Raw genomic sequence first — 20,456 nt, forward strand, 5'->3', positions numbered from 1 at the left:
GGAGATGGGCTGTGGAACTTTTAGACAGAACCCTGCACTGTGAACTCCACTGTCAACTAACTACTAATTACTGTCACAAGTAATGACCAAGTAGCAGCACACATCAAAGTAATTTATAGGCAGGGTCTTGCTGCACGGCTTAGGCTGGCCTTGACTAAACCTGCTATGCTCCTGCCTCTGTTCTCCAAGTGCTGGGATTATGGCTGTGAAGCAATTTACTTTTTCAAAAGGGTATATTTTACAGAAAACCGAACACACACTAATTAGCCTGGCTTTATTACTTTTCAAGATAAACTGGTAGAATTTTTTAAATTCTTATTTGTTAAAATAAGAATCCAAATTATTGCTGGGTGTGAGCATGTCTGCAATCCAAACACTCAAGAGGAGGGTTTGTGGCTAGTCAGGACTAGTGATTTCTAGGCAAGTCTCAGCTACATAGGGAGACTTGTCTCAGAAAAAACGAAGAGCTGCAGATGTATCCTAGGTAGAGCAATTACCTAGCACTCAAAAGGCTCTGGGTTTGGCACTCAGAGCTACAAAACAAAACCAGCCAACCAATTTCCAACCAACCAACTGCCAGTGAGATGGCTTAGCAATACTTGCCTTCAATCCCTGGGACCCACATGGCATAGATAACTGCTATGCATGTGCTGTGGCACCCCAACATACACAAATAAATAAACCAATCAAACAATTATTACACATACTATCTAAATCTCTTACATATATTATCTAAAAATTACTAATGTCCTTTTATTATAAAAATCTTGGAAAGACAACAGTCAGAAATTGAGACTATAATAAAACACATGTTTCCAATAGATGGACCTCAGGAACTTGATTGTGAAGAAAATTTTCCAACTCCACCCATGTGGAGTTATTAGTCACACCATAGGCATTTTCCTGCAGACTATGAACTAAAGAGAAACTTCTGTGGAGTGAGGCACGGGAGGAGTGTCAGAAAGCAGAAGTTTAGGGGATTAGCCCTGGTGCAGACAAAGACGGGGGCGGGGTGGGGGGCAAGGAGGGAGCAAGAGGTAATAGAAATTGTGCTACTTGGGGTCAAGAACGTTTTCTCTGCAAGCTTTCTAATTAATCTTAGTACACTTATGTTTTTACTCCCGGACTAAGAAGCACTGTATAGTTGAGCTGTCAAGATCTCACAATAAACCCTAGTAAAACAAGAGATAACCTACACTCCAGGAAAGCTAGTTATTCTCTCTCAAACCTTAGAAATTCTTTACCACATCTGAACTGACATTTAAGATATTTATGTAAGAACAGGACTGCACTGCTAACTAACTCAGTTGAGGAATTAACACAATCGGAGTACAAGAAGAGCACTATTCTAGAAACAGGAAGGCAAATCTGTAGCGTCTACTACTGCAGTTGGCATGACTGCATTCGGAAAGAACTCATCTGAGTTTGGGGCAGCAGGGCTAGTAGCTATAGTAGATTAGCGCTAAGAGGAATGGGTGGGTGTAGAGGGTTTTAACAAAAAGCAGTGGCTCCATTGACCACCTAGAATGGGCAACAGGTAGATTTACAGATCTGTAAAGAATGGATATCATTAGAGGAGGGGCCTCAAATCTAGGGCCATGTTCTGTTCTGCCGACAAAATAATCTATGCTCTAGTCCACCAGAGAAAACCACAAACACCACTGTGACAATGTTGATATTTACGGAAGAAGGGCAGAGTCTTCATTAAGGTTCCTACTACTGTGATAAAACACCATTACCATAAATAATTTGGGGACAAGGGGTTGGAGAGATGGCTCAGCGGTTAAGGGCATTATTCTTCCAGAGAACCTGGGTTCAATTCCCAGAACCCACATGGCAACTTAAAACTGTCTGTAATTCCAGTTCCAGGGGATGATACCTTCACACCAATGCATATAAAATAAAGGTTAAATAAATTATTAAAAATAAAAAACTCAGGGAGAAAAGGATTTATTTCAGATTAGACTTCCACATCACTGTCTATCATTAAAGGAAATCAGGGCAGGAACCCAAACAGGACAGGATACTGGAGGCAAGAGCTGATAACAGAGGTCATGGAGGAATGCTGCTCACTGGCTTGCTAAGTCTGCTTTCTTACAGCACCCAGAACCAGCAGACCAGGAATGACACTGCCCACAGTGAGCTGTGCCCTCTCACATAAATTGCTAATCAGGAAACTGCACCACAGCTTATCCACAGGCCAATTTCTCAATTGAGGTTCCCTTTTCCAAGCTACTGTAGCTTGTGTCAAGTTAACTTAAAACTAGCCAGCACAGGCAGGGACAGCATGAAAAGTTGAGGCAGGGGAGCCTTTGAAATGAGACAGTTTATTCTTAGAAAGTTAACAGTAACTTTGACTTCCACATTTTATACTAATGAAATGCCGCAGATATATGCAAACTACACATAGCACAACACACTGTTTTAATAGCTTTTACTATTAAAAACACATTTTCATTATTTTATGCGTACCCGTGTTTTGCCTATATGTGTGCCTGTGGATCATGGACATGCCTGGTGCCTACACAGAGGGCAGAAGAGGTCATCAGATCCTCTGAACTGGAGTTACAGATAATCGTGAGCTGCCATGTGGGTGCTGGGAGTTGAACCTGGTCCTCTTGCCGTGCTCTCATTCTCAGCCTCTGAGCCCTATTCCACCCCCTACACTGCTTATCAATTACCATGATCTTCAGCATGCTTAGGAATCCAATTACCGCTGGACTCTATGTAGTTCAAGTTAACCCCAGTTGCCTGTGTGCTGGGATTACAGGCATGCATCATCACACCAACTTGTCACCCCACTTTATATTTAGTTTAGCATCAAATATGCTGGGGTTGACAGTGTAGGTCCTTGTCCTGAGAAGGACTATGTAAAAGTACACATCATCTGGAATAGATCGGCAGGTCAGCACTCAGGAAACAGACAGAAGGATCAGTCCAAGTCCAATGCCAGACTGGACAACATCGTAGCAGACAGTTATAGAGCTAGAACATATCTAAAAAGAACAAAAACCAGGGCCAGGAAGACAGCTCAGCAGGTCAAAAGTTCCATCCCTGGGATCCACATGACTGAAAGGGAGGACCCGATTCTTACAAGTTGTCCTCTGACTTCCATGTCTACACCTCAACCCCCACAATGTAAGTAAAACAAAACAAAGCCCACAGAAATAAGAACAAAAACAAAGCAAACCAAATCTCCCACCCCTTCAAAACTAGCTGGAATTGCTATAGCGACAGAGAAAACAAACCACCAGCTCATTACATTAAAAAAAAAAAAAAAAGACCGAAAACCACAACTGACGGCTTGACATTTTCTTCCTTTTTCTAGGTGAACCAAAACCAAACACACTGACACATCCTTAGCTACCATCCTTTTTATGATGAATCAGTAATTAAACATTTATAGAAACTCAACTATTTTTTAAAAAATTACTTGAACTGGGATTTCCTTAAAGAGGCATAGTTTATTCACCAGAAATTCAAATTCCAGCTGTATTCTAAATTATCTATTTAATAAACTAGAGTTCTAAGCTGTTTATATAGCTCAGGGGTAACCTGCTTGTGGAAGGTCCTGGACTTCATCACTATCACAGAAAGAAAAAGGGAAAGGAGGAAGGGAAAGGAGGAAGGGAGACCAATGAACTTACTTGGCACTGCCAAGCAACTCTTTGTTTAAGAAGGCAGGGGCCTTTTAAGAACTGCTAACCCACTACTGTACCAACTCATTTTAGCCACTTTGAAGAGATAAACTTAAGCTTCCTGAGAAACAAAGTTTAGCCTCTTTACTAAAAATTTAAATTATGTCTTACACATGAATTCTTTTAAAATCATAATCTAAGTCACTTGATTAGCACTTGTGACCAGCCTTCTCTGGGAGTAGGCATCCTCAGTAACATCAATCTGTATCCTGGAAATGGGGAAACACAATTAATTAAACCATCCCAAATGATCTGTGTTTGTAACTATGAACAATGTAGCTGTCTCTGTGCTTAAAGTTTACCTGACAGATGGGAGGTAATGCATTAAAAAGGGAATCTTTAAAAATGTTTAAATAAAAAAATTTCTACATATTTTTTCTTCTGACAATGACTTAGTCAATCTTTTATCACCAAAAGGTTTGGTGCTAAACCACTGAGTATAAAGTTGGATGACAGCTAGGTATGATGGTACACACCTGCAATCCTAGCACACAGGCAACTGAGGCCAGGGCTTTATAGTCAAAATGATACTTCTGACCTCCAGATGAAGTAGGGTAACAATAGCAAAAGGCAACAGTAACTATCCTAACTTGTTATGAAAAAATTAAAAAGGGTGAAGGGTTAAAACCTCAGCTATCTAGTTTCAATGGGTTGTCTGAGAATAAGAGCAGAATTACTATTGTAGAAAGGGAGGCAACTGACCACAGAAACAACTGTCAAGAGGATATACTATGCAAGGGTGCAGTCAAGAAAAATACATGCGTGCGCTTTATACATTTCACATAATATAGCCTTAAATTTTAACAAACCCTTATCTTTAGAAAAAAATCTTTTTTTTAGCCAGGCGGTGGCTCACACCTTTAATCCCAGTACTCAAGAGGCAGGCGGATCTCTGAGTTTGAGGTCAGACTGGTCTACAGGGTGAGTGACAGGACAGGCTTTAAAACTACACAGAGAAATGCTTCGAAAGCAAAACAAAACAAACAAAAAAGGAAACATTTTAATTATTTTGTGTATGTGCACTCGCCCGCGGGCGTGTGTGTGTGTGTGTGTGTGTGTGTGTGTGTGTGTGTGTGTGCACCTGTCCCAGTATGTGTGTGAAGGTCAGAGGACAATCTGGAGTTACTTCTCTCCTACCATGTGGATCCCAGGGATGGAAGTCGGGTCATCAGGCTTGGTAGCAAATGCATTAACCTGATGAACCATTTTGCTAACCCCTATTGCTGGGTTATGTTCTAAAACTTCTAGAGGATGATTGAAAGTATGAAAGATACCAAACCCTTTAAATAATACTACGTATCTCTTACCCACATACACATACCATATAAATTATTACTTTTCAATTTTAAAAATATATTTTTAAAAATAAATTTATGTACTTTTTTTCTTTTTCTTTTTCCTTTTTCTTTTCTTTTTTTTTTTTTGCCTGCTTGCACTTCTATGCACTGAGAGCATGCCTGGAGGCCAGAAGAGGGCATTGGATCACCTGGAAATAGAGTTACAGGCAGTGTTGAGCTGCTGTGCACTGAGAATAGAACCAGGGTCCTCTGAAAAAGCAGCTGCCCTTAATAGGGGAGTCATCTCCTGAACCTAAATTCATTTTATTTTTTAATTTTTTGAGATTGTGGCTTTGTAGCCTTGGCCTCCCTCCTACCTCAGCCTCCTAAGTGGTGGGGTTGTGGGTGTGAACCGTCACACTTGGCAAAGGAAGCACTTTTCGGCTGCTCTTTGGCATATCTAATTGTCAACACCATCACAAAGCATAGGAAATATGAATATGGTAAGATAAAGGTATGGCCATGAGCAGGCAGTCAGCATGAGATTTTATGCCACTTCCCAGAATGGTACACTAGTTGAGACCATTAATGGCCTATTCCTGGGATATTCTATTTAATACAGTTGGACTATGGTTCAAAGGGCCTTTCAGGTGGGGGCTGTTGTTGCCCCATTCTGTCCCTAGAATCATTATTTTCTACCAATCTTAGACTGGAAACTTTGTGGTTTTCTTTGGCTTTTCCTGTCTTCGTCTCATATATACTCAATAAGGAATACCACCCTTCCTTCAAAATATTTTATATTTTAATTTACTTCATTTCCCTTCCTTACTATTATTACCTATCACTTTCATTCTTAATTATGACGCTGCCTAGTTTTCTGTATCCGCTGCGTTTATTATTAGCCACTCAACAAAGTTATAAAAGGGAAACTACTTCTTGCCCATTACTTTTGACATCAAATGTATGGACTTCTGAGTTCTCTGTCAACACAAAGTAGGCACTCCCTAATTTAATTCATATCTAACATTAATCATCCAAAACTCAGACCTCATAGATTAAGGGTCAAAAATCTCACAAAAATCATCCTTCTTCAAATACTACTAGTTACAAGTACTGGGTTTGTACCGGGCGGTGCTTGTGAGGCAGAGGCAGGTGGACGGATCTCTGAGTTCAAGGCTGGTCTGGTCTACAAAGTGAGTTCCAGAATAGCTAGGGCTGTTACACAGAGAAACCCTGTATCAAACAAAACAAAACAAATAAAACAAGTACTGGGTTTGACTTGGATACAAACTAGGGGTTTCTACAGCCCCTCCTCAGGTTCCAAAATATGCTACCATTGACTCATAGAACTTGGACAAATACTTTCCATAGAACTGAGGACAGAGCGAAGGAATTTTCTTCCCCAAGGAGCTGGGGTACACCATCCTCCAGGCATAAAGATGTACTTACCAACCTGGAAGCTCTTTGAGCTTCTCATTATCTTATCACCTTTATTCTTTTTTTTGGGGGGGGGGAGACAGGACTCATTATGGTTGACCTGGAAATCTCTTAGAGACCAGCCTAGCCTGTTTAAGAGCTATTCCTGCTTCTGTCCTCAGTATCTGTAACATTAGTGGATAAAAACTGATTTTCATAAACAACTTAAATTGTCACATAATCAGGCAGTGGTGGTGGCATGTGCCTTTAATCCCAGCACACCAGAGGGAGAGGCCGGTGGAGCTCTGTGAATTTGAGGCTAGCCTAGTCTATAAGAGCTAGTTCCAGGGCAAGGTCCCAAAGCTACAGGGAAACCCTGTCTCAAAAAACAACAACAACATCATCATCACTGTGGAAAAAACAATTTCTTTCTGTTACAAGCCCAAAGCTCACCTTTTCACTTCTTTTACGTAAGCACTAATCACTACCCATTTTTCTTGAGTTCAGTGTGCACTGGGCATGGCTTCTGATCTATGATGTGCCAGTTTTTACAGAGTGTGCTCTGTACGAGTGGCCTGTAACTAGTTAAGTGGACTCACACACACAAAGACTAGGAGACAGGACAGTCTGTAGCACACATTGTCTCAGGTTTCAGAGCTCCTCATTTGTTAGCAATGGGGCTGGAGACACATGGCTTTTAGGAAAGGACAGGTCTTTATAAAGGCAAACAATTCTGTATTAACCAAACAGTATTACAAACACTGCCTCACAGAGTGCTAAAGAATGGAGGAATCATCTGGCTTATAATACACGGTAAATTCTCTACTTTATTTCGTAGCAGCAACACAGTTATAGTCATGCTTTCAAAATATTACAGGGTTGCACACGACACACATCTATTGCTCACCATCTCTAGTTAAATGGCAATTTGAGGAAGTTCTAACATAGCAGAAAGAACCACCAATAGGAAATTTCTGACTTAACAGATTTAAGGGCAAGTTAGAAGACAAAGAAAAGTGACTCCTATAACCACTTGATTGCTGAATTCTTCTAAACTGTTTTTATTTTAAAATGTCATTTTATGTGTATGAATGTTTTGCCTGCATGTGCACCACATGATGTCTGGTGCCTGAGGTCAGAAGCAGGCATCACATCATTGGAACAGGAGAGATGGATGGCTGAGTCACCACTGACACCAGGCATCATGTGGAATCAAACCAAGTCCTCTGCAAAAGCAGCAAGTGCGCTAACTGATGAGCTAGCTGTTCTCCGGCCCCCAAACTGATTTTTAAGATCTTTATGCTGAAACTGTTACTAGTACGATCTGCTGAGAAAGCTGTTCTCTTTCAGAATGTGTAGCTTCAGGAGGGATGCACATGGAGTGCTGAGGTAACGTGCCTACCAAAAGGTGGCAAATGACTGGGTGATATGATACATCCAGACATCACGTCCAATAGGAACAACCTCTACAATGCTTTAAAAACATATTAGAACCTTTGAACAAGTCTTCTCAAATCAGTTGTTTATTACAATATTCATCTTTGCTACAAAATAAATTTCTTGGCTTTTTGAGACAGGGTCTGTCTACGTAGTCTAGGCTGGCCCTGAACTTCAGATCCCCCTGCTTTGCCTCCTCAGTGCTGGGGATTACAGAGTTAAAGGTGCACGTTGCCATTCCTGGCTACTTGAATTCAGGGTCTTGAGTATGCTAGGCAAGGCTCCACTTAATTGGTCACCGGTCCCTCTGTAAATCCTTACCAGAGGCAAATATGACTTGGAAAAACAGAACCACAAAACCAGGTTTATTAAATATTTACTTGGAATAAAGCACTCACAGGTTCTCCCAGGTCTTAAAACTATCTTTTTATTATAGATTAGACTGCTGCTTCAACATAGAGCTTGTTTTTGTCTTCTGAGTCAGGGTCTTACTGAGTAGCTCAGGTTGAGCTTCAACTCACAACCTTCCTGGCTCAGTCCTCAGAGCTAGATTGCAGGCAAGTTGTCACCAGGCCTGGTTCAACCTTGAGGACTTTATTTTAGGGAATTCAGGTCTAAGGTCACTGTGGAGAAAAGATTAGATATAGAAAGCTGAAGGCTGGGAAAAGGATGTCAAGGAACAGATGAGTGTTCCTTTAATGAACACTGGGAGATCTGGGCATGAGGGCACAGGTCTGGATTTCCAGCAAGCAGGAAACTGAGGCAGAAGAACAAAAACAAAATCTCCAAAACACTGAGAGAGAAGACAGCTTACTTGGGGGTGGTAGAGACAGTGTAAAGACTACTGAACTATATAGGGATTATTTTTAAAAATGGTTTTTTTTGTTTTGTTTTGTTTTTTAATTCCAAGCACCTAATACATCCTGTATTTCTAAGACTGGAGGCTATGATTAACAACTTTCTCCATTTGAGAGATACAATCTCCTTCCTCTATTGCCCAGAGGCATCTCAAACTGGCTTCAAAAGATTCCCACGCCTCAGTCTCCTGAGTAGCTGGGGAAATAGTTGCATATTAAACAGTTGGTTTTTTGATATTTTTCTTAGATATAGAGAAAGATTTAGATTTTTGGCGGAGAAAATCCCCACTGAAAGGAAAGTAAGTTCCTCTTCTGTATGTTTTCTGCAAGAATGCTGAGTGTTAGTTAACGCTTTGAAACAAAGGATCAGGGCCATAGCACTCAGGTTTTGTTAACCATCTAATATAAACTGTTTGTTTATTTTCTAAAGGGTTTTCATGGCTATACCATCTTTCCAGTTCATAAAGTTTTTCAGATTCCTTAGGATGTTAAGTATATTTAACATTTTATAAAGACCACTTCTCTTCTTGCTGCATCATCATGCAGTGCGGTCACTGCTAACTAACTACAAATCCGTTTCTCTGCTTCTGTTTCCTGGGACAGAACCACTCTTCCTCTCTTCCCGTACCAGTTCCTTTGTAGAGAGACTGATCAACCACACCTTTGACTCTGGGCAAGAGCTATGGCTACTGCAATCTGGGAAGGCTGATGGTATTTGCTGCTAGGTTCAGTGTTTTAGTAGTGAAACTGGGACAAGAGCATTTAAAACGACACACCATGGCAAACTTGAATTGCTTTAATGACTTTGGGGAGCTGTGACAAGACAGAAAGAAAGAGGTCTTGGGCTCAAAACTACCAAATCACAGGGAACAGAAGTGCTCCCCTGAGAGTACAGAAAACGCTGCCCGCCCTTTGTAAGGACAAGGACAATTTAGCATTTGCAATACAATGCTTCTTGCTCCAACACCCTCACTAGCTGGGCCGGGGAGAACAAAAGTGTTCCTGGTTTGGGGAGTGAGGGAGTGGTAGGAAGAAGGAAGGTGAAGTACAATGGCCACCCATTTTATATGATTTTGGAACTGCACAGGAAATTAGAGGTCAGAGTGGCTCCAACAGCTTCTAGCAAAGGGAACTACTGAGCTAAGGGACGATGAGCCTTCAAAGGTAAACCCTTGATGTGGGTGGACTCAATGCAAATTTGGTAAATCATTGACCCCTTAGCCATAACCTTTGTTCTACCACTGGGAACACCATCACAACCTCAGTTTTTCTGGTGCAGAAACATTTCTACCATTTACCCCCATTTTAACTCAGCTAGTAGCAAAAAAGACTCCTGGACAGCGGAGGCAAACAACGGTCTAGCCCACTTGGTTCTCAACCTGTGGGTCACGACCCCCACACAGGGCTCACACAGCATACATTTACATCACGATTCAAACAGCAAAATTACAGTTATGCAGTAGGAATGAAATAATTTTGTGGTTGGGGGTCACCACAACATGAAGAACTATATTAAAGAGTCCCAGCATATCAAGAACCAGTAGTCTAGTCCAAACTCCCCCCGTGCTCACTTGCCAGTCCAACCCCCATTAAGGCTCCCACTCAACAGCAAAAGAAAAAAGGTTGGTTTTTCTTTTATTCTTAGGTCATTCTTTTAGTACCTTGAAAGCTGTATTGTGAAATGTATTGGGTAGAAAATGAAAAGAAGGTTTTTTACTTGCTTAAAGAAAGCAATGTGCCTAGAAATGCCAAATCTACACACACTCACAATTTGAAACCACGGGATACCTTGATTACTACCAAATTTAACGGACTCAACTATCTAAGGACTTTACCTTTTGCCGAGGCTCAAATCTGGTACTAGCCAGGACAAGAACACACCCCCAAGGCTATTTCATTCTATTGGCTGGCAGGCTGTTCTGTAGTCTACACCCTTTAGATTTAATGTCAGGACGCCCTATGTTTGTCAGAAACGTTACACTGCTCGATTTTCTTTTCTTTCTTTTGTTTTCTTTCTCTTTCTTTCTTTCTGTTCTTTCTGAAGGGAGGAAAGGGGCACAACACAAAAAGTCATCAGTGTAAAAATTCTACTAATTTATAAGATTAGTATGATCCGTTGGTCAATAAAACTTTCTAGATTCCAACTCCGGAAAGAAAACCATTTTCTCTGTTCTTGTATCATTGGCCATTGGTGTTAAGGGCTCACACTGGGTGACAGGCACCGAAGCCAAAAGGAAACCGGTGCAGTGTCCTCAGCGCAGACAGCATCAACACACGCAAAGGCCCGGGGTGAAGGGCTTGCCCAGAAGGAAGGCTGGCAAATTACGTGGTAGTTTTAGGGCGGAAAAAAAAAAATCAGTATCCTCTAAGGCTGCCACACCCTAGGCGGGGAGCTTGGAGGGGGGCACTGGCCTGCAGTGCTGGGCCGGGCCGGATAGCGGCCCGGGCTACAGGAGGCTGGAGGGGTGGGAGGGCGGGAAGGGACCGGCGGGCGCTCACCTCCCTTGCAGGGCGTGCGGTGCTGGCTGTGCTGGGCCCGGTAGCCTTCGATGACCTCCCAGGAGCCATCGTCGCGCCGGATGGGGAAGGAGAGGCTCAACACATGGTTGCAGGGCTTGATGATCCGCAGGATGCCACGCACCCGGTTCCGCTTCTGCTCCTCGCTCTCCCGGGTCTTCAGGTCCTCCACCAGCTTGTCCTCTACGATGCTGGCGCCACGGTCGAAGAAGCCCTCCACCATCTTAAAGAAGTTGGGGTCGTCTTCGCGGTCGGCGGCCGCCTCGCTGTAGTGGCGCCGGGCGGCAAGCGCGAGCCCGGAGTGCGGGGCAGCGGAGGGGTGTCCGCGGGCCCAGCCCAGCAGCGCTGCCGAATCCGCGGCCGCAGCGCCCAGGGCAGCGGGCCCGGAGCGGGACAGCAGCAGAGCTTCTCCCAGGCGGCGGTACATGGCGGCGGGCTGAGGAGAGAGCGGCGGGGCCGGAGGAGACCAGAGCTCGCAGGCCGGGACCGCGGGAGGAAGTGTTGGGCGCGCGCTGCCTTTTTAAGCCGCGGCTTCCTGCTTGCCAGGCTGTCCCCTCCCCTGAGCAGCTTTTCGCCCCACCGGGAGGACGGACTTCGGCGGCCGCGCGCCGCCCAGGGCGCTGGGCCTCCCCTCCGCCCGCCGCGGCCTCCAGGCGACGGCGCGTGCGACTGCGGCGTCGGGGCGCGCAGGCGCGGGCGGACCTGGTGCGCATGCTCGTCGGGGCGGGGCTAGCGTGGGCGCGCGCGGACCCGGTAGGGAGACCCGTCCTCCAGCGACCGGAGGCTGCGGTTCCCGCAAGGTCGGTGCCCTGACGGGCGCGCTGAGGCCAAGGCAGTGGGAGCGGACTGCGGGAGGCCACGCGGTCTGGCCAGCACCCCGGCCGCGTGAGTCCCGGGCCGCCCTCGGCCGGAACGTAGTGTGCGGGTTCGCGGTGCGGCGGGCGGGAGAGAGACGTTAAGCAGCGGCCGCCGAGGCGCTGGGGCAGTTTAGACTGGAAAGCAAGAAGCCTTAGGACTAGAGGGAGCCCCTGGCCCCACTGGCCTTTACTTTGCACAAGGTTTTAATGTATTCTGTTCAACTACTCAGCGATTTCGAGGTAAAATTGTAATGCAAAGCATTGTTGTCTCATGTGCCAGGTTTTTTTGTTTTTGTTTGTTTGTTTGTTTGTTTTTTTAAAAATCAGTTTCACTCTGTAGCCCAGGGATGACCCGAAACTCAATTCAACGTGGCTGCTTCAGCTTCCCGAAGGCTAGGATTACAGGCACGTGTCACCACACCCTCTCGTTGTTGTGACTCTACAGTGGGCTGAGTGCGTGCCTCTCTTTCAACATTAAGCCCTAAAGTAAGACCAGGAAACTAGAAATAGGATTAATGCCCCTAGGAATGTCTAGTAGATGTGCGTAATTTCTGAGACTCGCTTTATGGCTCAGGCTGGCCTTGAACAACAGATCTGTCTGCTCCTGCCTCCCGAGTGCCCAGATATAAAGGACTGTGCCACGGTTCTCTCTCTCTGTTCATGTATATTCTATATATTGTCTATATATATATCATATACATAGACTATACAGAATATATGCTCTCTACATAGAATATATAAAGAAAGTATTCTATATATTCCATACATAGGGAGTATATATAGTCTATATAGAGAGTATATATACTTTAAGTGGTACAGAATCTGATTTGCAAATAATGTTTCAAAATTTAAATTGTAAATTACAAGTTTTATGAATTATAAACACACACACACACACACTATATATATAATTTGTAAATTGCAAGTTTCACAATGGTAGCCAGGCTTGGGTGCTGCATGCCTGGAATCCCAGGACCTGGGAGGTGGGGGCAGGAGGCTTGAGTTTGAGACCAGCCTGGGCTAAATGACACACCACTGTTTTCTCTTAAACAAAACGAATCTACATGAGAATTCAGTTACAAACACACACACACACACACACACACACACACACACCCGCTCTTGCACGCACATCCTTTAAGGCAAGTTACCAAATGCCACATTACTAGTGAAAGCACCCTGGAGTACCTTGGCAGTTTTATATAAAACAAAGACTAGTGCTTCCTGACATTATCCCTCTAGTAGATGACTTTATTCATCTATTAAGACATGGAAGAGAGCCGGGCGGTGGTGGCACACACCTTTAATCCCAGCACTCGGGAGGCAGAGGCAGGCAGATCTCTGTGAGTTCGAGACCAGCCTGGTCTACAAGAGCTAGTTCCAGGACAGGCTCCAAAGCTACAGAGAAACCCTGTCTCGAAAAACCAAAAAAAAAAAAAAAAAAAAAAAAAAAGACATGGAAGAGAAATTTATTATTTGGTTTTTCGAAACAAGGTTTCTCTATGTAGCCCTGACTGCCCTGTAATTCACTATGTAGACCAGGCAGGCTTTGCCCCCTGAAGTCTGCCTCCCACACCAGACTGAGAAATTCTTCTTGCAATGTTTTGTAAACGTGAGGTGACAACCTAGACTGGCTAAAGAACATTCATTTACCTCAGTGTACTCTGAAGCAAAATTTATCTTTTTTTTTTTTTAACCAGTGCAGCTTATATCTTACCTTACTTGCTGGGTAAATGATAAACTCTTAATTACATTTGTACTGTATAATGGTGCTGTTAATTATATTGTAATTATATTTGTTTTTTTAGCAAAAAAGATTCTCTGACCTGCATCGTGATTTTGGCTTGATGTGAAAAGATTAAGGTACCAAATTTCCTTTTTACTTGATAATATTATCATTTTATGATTTTACATTGTAAGAAACAAAATGTTCCACTTCGTACCTGAGGCGGCAGAAGAATAAAGCCCCCAAATCCTAAAGTTTAAGCATAACTCTTACTAGTGTCCGTGAGTACACGGACATGATTTTCTTTCCATGTTAAAATCTTTGATATGTTTTCAGAGGAATGGTGGAAACTTAGTTTTATCTTTCTTATTTATTTTTAGTTTTTTGTTTTGAGACAGAAGTCCATAATCCAGACAAGCCTGTAACTCACTTTGTGGTGTAGGCTGGGATTGCCTGGTGAGTTATTGTATCAGATAATTTCCTTTCTTGATAACCAAAGCCTTCAAAATAAAATAAAAATAAATAAGTGTTTAGTATTGCCTTTCCTGTGGCTTAGTTACCTGAACCGAAGACATCTTTGGAAGTGATGGGAAATACAACTGTAGAAATGAGTTTTTCAGTTGCGTGTCTCCAGTGTGTCAGTATTTTCACAATGACTCAGCTGCCTGTAACTCCAGTGTTTAGGCAGCTGAAGCCGGATTGCCTTGAATTTGAGGCTATCCTGGGCTACATAGTGAATTCGAGGATAGCCAGCAAGACACCGTCTTAAGGGGGGGGGAAGCAAACAAACAAAATAACAGCTTTGAGAATCTAATAATGTCACTGTTTTTATTAAAAGCTTTTTAAAAGATGTTTTAACGTTACATGCAATTTACATAAACTTTACTAATTGATAGGTGTTGAAGAATTAAGAGTGGATGGGCATGTTTTTGACACAGGCGCGCTTATTTCTGGTTTGGAGAGGAGCCTGGTGTACATAGTATGAACCTATTCTCCCCCAAAAGAATGAACTTCTACAAGTCCACCTCTTTAACCCCTGTTTAATATGTAATTGGAGTTTTCCTTTCACCCTAAAGGAGATATTGTAACTCCTTACTTGACAGGAGGGACCGAGGCTCAGGGGCACAAGTAAATTGTTGATATTCATCTATCTAATTTGGCTATGATTCAAAAAATTTGACTCCAAAATTCTGTTAATTTTGCCTATTCAAAAAGTGTATATTTGCTTTATTTAGAATTGCATTTGACTGCTTTGTAAAACATATGAATAATAATCAAATTACAGTTTAATTATTCATAGTAATTTCCATTTCAAAAAGAGGCCAAAATTTAACTTGAAAGGAATTGTAGTCTTTGATGGCATCCAACAAAGACAAATTGGTTTTCTGTCCTGTGGCTGACATGACTTTCTCTTGCTGTTTTACAGTCTTGCCTGTTCTTGATCTAGAGTGCTCTTTTGTGCTTTCAAGTAAGCGAGGAAGATTTTAGAAGAATGTTAGAAGTAGATGTAACAAACACACGGGCAGAAATCGCTGGATGGATTATTTAGTTAGTACACGGACATGATTTTCTTTCCATGTTAAAATCTTTGATATGTTTTCAGAGGAATGGTAGAAACTTAGTTTTATCTTTCTTATTTATTTTTAGTTTTTTGTTTTGAGACAGGAAGTCCATAACCCAGGCAAGCCTGTAACTCACTTTGTGGTGTAGGCTGAGATTGCCTACATGGATGGATACATGTTCTGTTCTGTACATTTCATCTAACTGGAGCCATTCAGTATCTGATCCTTAGAGGTTTTCAAAGTATATTAGTGTAACCACGTCATCGCCTGACTGCTCCTCCTCTCTTCTCCTTTTATGATCTGTCACTGTCTTAGGCCCACAACTGTCACATTTTTAAAGTTCACTGGTTACAGATAGGCCTTTGTTTTGAACAATTAGGAATAGTATTGTTCTGAACATTCTTATACAGGACTTTCTGTAGAAATATTGTCCGTTCTCTTGGGTGTTTACTTGGGAAGGGAATTGGTAGGTTGTGTGGTCAGTTTGTGTTTACCCTTTTGGGAAACTGTCAAATTGTTTTCATATTGACTACACTGTTTTAATTTCCACTCTCCCTGTAAATGGATTCCAGTTTCTCTCCTCACCAGTGTTTCTGTCTTTTTGATTATAGCGTCTGCTGGTGTTAAGTTGAACCATTAGCCTTTCTTTGGAGTCTAATAGTCAATAATGTAGAGATTGAACATCTTGCTGTGTTCTTTTTGGGGGAGGAGTTCAAGACATATTTTCCTGTGTTACAGCCCTGGCTGTCCTAGGACAGTTCTGAAAAGTTATATGAGAATGTTACCATGAAATTTGGTAGAATAGCAGAATCGGTGTACTTCAACAATCTGTTGTATATTTTCTTTTCCTTGTCATTGCTCTTTTGCCTTCCCTCCTGAAGGAAAAAATGAAATAAAAGGAGGACATGACTACTCCTAAAGTATGCAGGTTTTTATTGTAGTTACAGGAGAGAAAGCAAAGGGAAGAGTCACACTGAGCGTGGCCAGCAGACTCAACTGGACCATGAGAGGAGAGATGAGGAGGTGGCAAGAGAGGAGCCACCAACCAAGAAAGGTGGCCCAGGCCAAGAGGCCATGAGACTAGCATAGCCAAAATAGCTGAATTATACAGGGATCAGATAGTACTTGAGGGGGAGAAGCAGAAGTCCAGCCCCTGGGAGGGGGTGGTTTAGGGTAACTGTTGGGATCAAAAGTGCTGGGAGGAGGCACAGGTACTGAGCGATGCTGGGAGGGCTGGCCAGAGTCCACTTTGATGTATTAATAGACACCTCAGTTAGACATATGTCCTGGGTTTTCAAGACCTAACATTCCAGCCTTTGGTTGATGATAAAGGGACAATGTAATCTCTTATATAACTTTTTCCTGTTTAAACTGGGGTGTTTTGGGGCCCAAGAAGGCTGGTATGTTGTACAAAGCCAGCAAAGGAGAGAGGAATGTAGGCTGGGGGACATTTGCTTTGCTCACTGCCCAGATTCTGTGGGACTACCTGGGGCTAGTGAAGTGTATGCTGCTTTAGAGCCATCTGGGCTGCAGGTGCTAAGGAACACCAGGGTTGGCCCATTGCAGGCAGTTTTGGAGCAATCTGCAGTTGATTGGAAATCTGTTGGGACAGAATCAAACTAGAAGGTAAAATTGAGTTTAGGAGAAAATTTTTGTCTTGATTTGACAAATTTTTGAAACTTCCAGTGTCTTGCTATATTAATAGCCACCTCAGCCATTTTTTTTTCTGTTTCTGAGACACCCACACTCTCCTCTTTCCTTTTTCTTCCTGGTGTATTAGTGAAAACCCATTAAAAGGAGAAATACAGAGACCTGATACAGACGTCAGTGATAGTTGGTTTTTTAAAAAAGGTTGTGATTACCACTTGGTACATAAAAATCCTAAAAATATTAAGTGATAGTGTCTTGCTTTTTATAGCCTGAACTGTCCTTAATCTCCTAGACTAGCCTTGACTTACGATGTGTTGGCATTCAATCATTATATTACTTGGGAGGCTGAGGCAGGAGATTGTCATTTGGGGGCTGGCCTATTAGCTGGGGTGTACCATGCTTTTAGCATTTATCCTTGTTAGGTCAAGGGACTAGAGGTGGCTCAGAGGTTAAGAGGATGTGCTGCTCTTGCGGGTAATCTGGGTTTGGTTCCCAGCACCCACATGGTAGCCCACAACCACCTATAATTCAGTTCCTAGGATCCAGTACCAGTTTTTGGCCTCTGCTGGTAGCTTTCACATGGTGCTAAGTAACTGCAGATATACACACACATACACATGAATTAAAAAAAAAAGTCAGGCAGTGGTGGTGCACACCTTTACTCTAGTCCCAGCACTTGGGAGGCAGAGGCAGGTGAATCTGAGTTTGAGGCCAGCCTGATCTACAAAGAGAGAGTTCAGGGACAGCTGGGGCTACACAGAGAAACTCTGTCTTAAAAAATCTTTTAAAATGTTAGATTGAAACACAATAAATAAATGTAAGAAAAATATTTTAATGTTATTTCTCTCCCAAGCAGAGTCAGCTGCTTCCTGTGTTTTCCAATAAATCTCTTGTGTGACATTTGTTGTGAGGTGTGGTGTGACTTTGTGGTATTCCCGGGCTCCCGACTACCAGGATACTGTGCCCCCCAGAGCTGTAACACAGCCAGGTCTCTTGTCACTGAGGTCTGGAGTGAACAGGTGGGAAGCAGCTAATTTTAAACTACAAGGCAGCACTCACTGTGGAAATGTAGAAAGGGGGGATTTCTTCACTAAGAACAGGTCATCATGTCCCGGAAAGAGAAACCAACTGACCCTTGAGTGCCTGTGGCCTACGGACAGAGTGAGGAACAGCAACCTCCTATTCTGCATGTAGGGCTGTATGGTAAAAAGAAGTTTTCATGGGTATTGAGCTCAGCAACATCCCCTCCCCACCCCTACCCTGCAGCATCTAAGAGGCAGTGATAGCGACAGAGATGGGATGTATAGAATCCAGCTCTGGCCCCCAAGGCTGTGCTCAGAAGAAAGAGCAGTAGCACTGAAGAAGGAGTTTTTATTTAACTTGGGGGAGGGGGTGCATTGAGAGGGAGGGAAACTGTAGGTGGAGTTTTTCTGTCTGGACTGCCTAGACCCAAATAAACATGCAGAAACTCACATTAATTACAAATGCTCAGTTGATAGCCCAGGCTTATTACTCTTTACCTGTCCTCCAGCATGTCCTGCTCTACTTTGATGAAACTGGCAGAAAAATACAAAGAATTTGGAAAAAACTTGTAGGTCTGTTACATCAACTTCAGGAAGCATTTGATAGCATTTGGAGGAAAGGACTTTGGGAAACAATGTACCCAGAGAAAATCATAAGAATACTATAACATGCCTATAAAGATACCTTTGCATCAGTCAAAGTCTAGAGAATTAAGTGATCAATTTAAGGCAGTTGTAGGACTATTACAGGGATGTGTGGTGTAGGAGGTCCTTCTGTATTTGTGTTGCTTTCATTGGTTAAATAAAGAAACTGCCTTGGCCTTTTGATAGGGCAGAACTTACATAGGTGGGAAAAGAGAACTGAATGCTGGGAGAAAGAAGGCGGGCAGAGAGAGCTACCATGGAGCCTCCAGGTCAGACATGCTGAATCTTTCCCGGTAAGCCACGGTCGTGGTGAACACAGAATAATAGAAATGGGTTAGATCAAGATGTGAGAGTTGGCCAAGAAGAGGCTAGATATAATGAGCCAGGCAGTAATTTAATCAATACAATTTCTATGTGGTTATTTCGGGGGTTAAGCTAGCTGGGTAGCAGGACACAGCCCGCTCCTTCTACAACAGATGTGTCCTCTCACCACTACTTTTTAATATATTCCTGGGATTAACAATAGCAACAGCCCTGGAGGATGAGGAGATAGGCGTGCATTAGGTGGTGTGTGAATCAATAACTTTTGTTTCACAGACGATACAGCACTACTTGCTGAAAGTCCAAATGAGCTGCAGGCCATGGTAAAGAGAGGGTGGAAGTCAGTGAAAACCTTGTATGAAAGTAAACATGGAGAAGACTGAGATACAACACATGGGAAGGGCACACAGGATTTTAACATTGTAATAAAGAATCAGAACCTCAAGCAGACAGTCAACTTTGTCTATCCTGGAGGAAGCTCAGTTCAAAGGAGGGAACTATTTGAGACGTCAAGAAGTGAATAGGGTTAGCGAGGACTGCATTCCAGGCACTAGGAAAGGTTTGTCAGCAAGAGACATACGACAACAAAATTACAAGTCTATGAGATGCTTGTCTTGAGCTGTCTTCTTTACAACTCTGAAACCTGGACAATGAAACGCTCCTCAAAACAGCAGCTGAATGCGCTTGAGATGGCATGTCTCAGCAGGATTCTAGGTGTCACATGAAGAGATAGGCTGTGCAAAGATAACATTAAGAAACTCTCCATGTATAGAAGGAAGTATAAACTACAGGACACAGCAATGGTGCTTGAGATACTTCAGCTGTGTTATGAGAATGAGTGATGGCAGATACCCGAATATAACACTGCTTGGAGGAGTGCCCAGGATAAGACGAAGAGGAAGGTCCAAAGAATGCTGGATAGACAGCATAAAGGAAGACTGTGGAACCTCGGGTATGACACTAACACAGCATCTAGGACTGCCCAGGATAGGAACAACTGGAGAACCACCATAAATGGATTGCCCATGCATGTTTAAGCATTGCCAGGGCATAACTGAGATGATGATTCTAACAGGAGCAGGCTGCTTGTTGTCCCGGCTGCCCGCTAGCTTACACCCAAAATAATCACACAGAAACTCTATTAATTAAAACACTGCTTGGCCATTAGCTCTAGCCTCCTATTGGCTAATTCTCACATCTTGATTTAACCCATTTCTATTAATCTGTGTTCACCACGAGGTCGTGGCTTACTGGGAAAGATTTAGGATGTCTGACCTGGCGTCTCCATAGCGGCTCTCTCCCCTGCTTTCTTCCTCCCAGAATTCAGTTCTGTCTTCTCTGCCTAAGTTCTGCCCTATCAGGCCAAAGCAGTTTCCTTTTTGACTAACCAATGAAAGCAACACACAAACAGAAGGACCTCCTACACCAGATGATGATGATGACATTCTGCCACGTGGCTCGTGGGTTTACC

The 20,456-nt window shown here is 43.0% G+C and overlaps 2 protein-coding genes across 2 annotated transcripts in view; one reads left to right on the forward strand and one right to left on the reverse strand.

The window, feature by feature from the left end:
* Positions 1–11,832, reverse strand: part of Glud1 (glutamate dehydrogenase 1) — a 36,809-nt gene extending 24,977 nt beyond the window's left edge. The window contains exon 1 of the mRNA XM_005348614.3: positions 11,185–11,832. Within this exon, the coding sequence (XP_005348671.1) occupies positions 11,185–11,629 (445 nt within the window). The 5' untranslated portion in view covers positions 11,630–11,832. The remainder of the gene's footprint in view (positions 1–11,184) is intronic.
* Positions 11,833–11,891: 59 nt separating this feature from the next.
* The window catches only part of Shld2 (shieldin complex subunit 2), an 88,477-nt gene continuing 79,912 nt past the window's right edge, over positions 11,892–20,456 (forward strand). The window contains exons 1-3 of the mRNA XM_005348615.3: positions 11,892–12,299; positions 12,400–12,545; positions 13,868–13,922. The gene's annotated coding sequence lies outside the window, so the exon portion shown is untranslated. The remainder of the gene's footprint in view (positions 12,300–12,399; positions 12,546–13,867; positions 13,923–20,456) is intronic.

The sequence above is a fragment of the Microtus ochrogaster genome, chromosome 6 (assembly GCF_000317375.1).
Source record: "Microtus ochrogaster isolate Prairie Vole_2 chromosome 6, MicOch1.0, whole genome shotgun sequence".
NCBI classification, from domain to species: Eukaryota; Metazoa; Chordata; class Mammalia; order Rodentia; family Cricetidae; genus Microtus; species Microtus ochrogaster.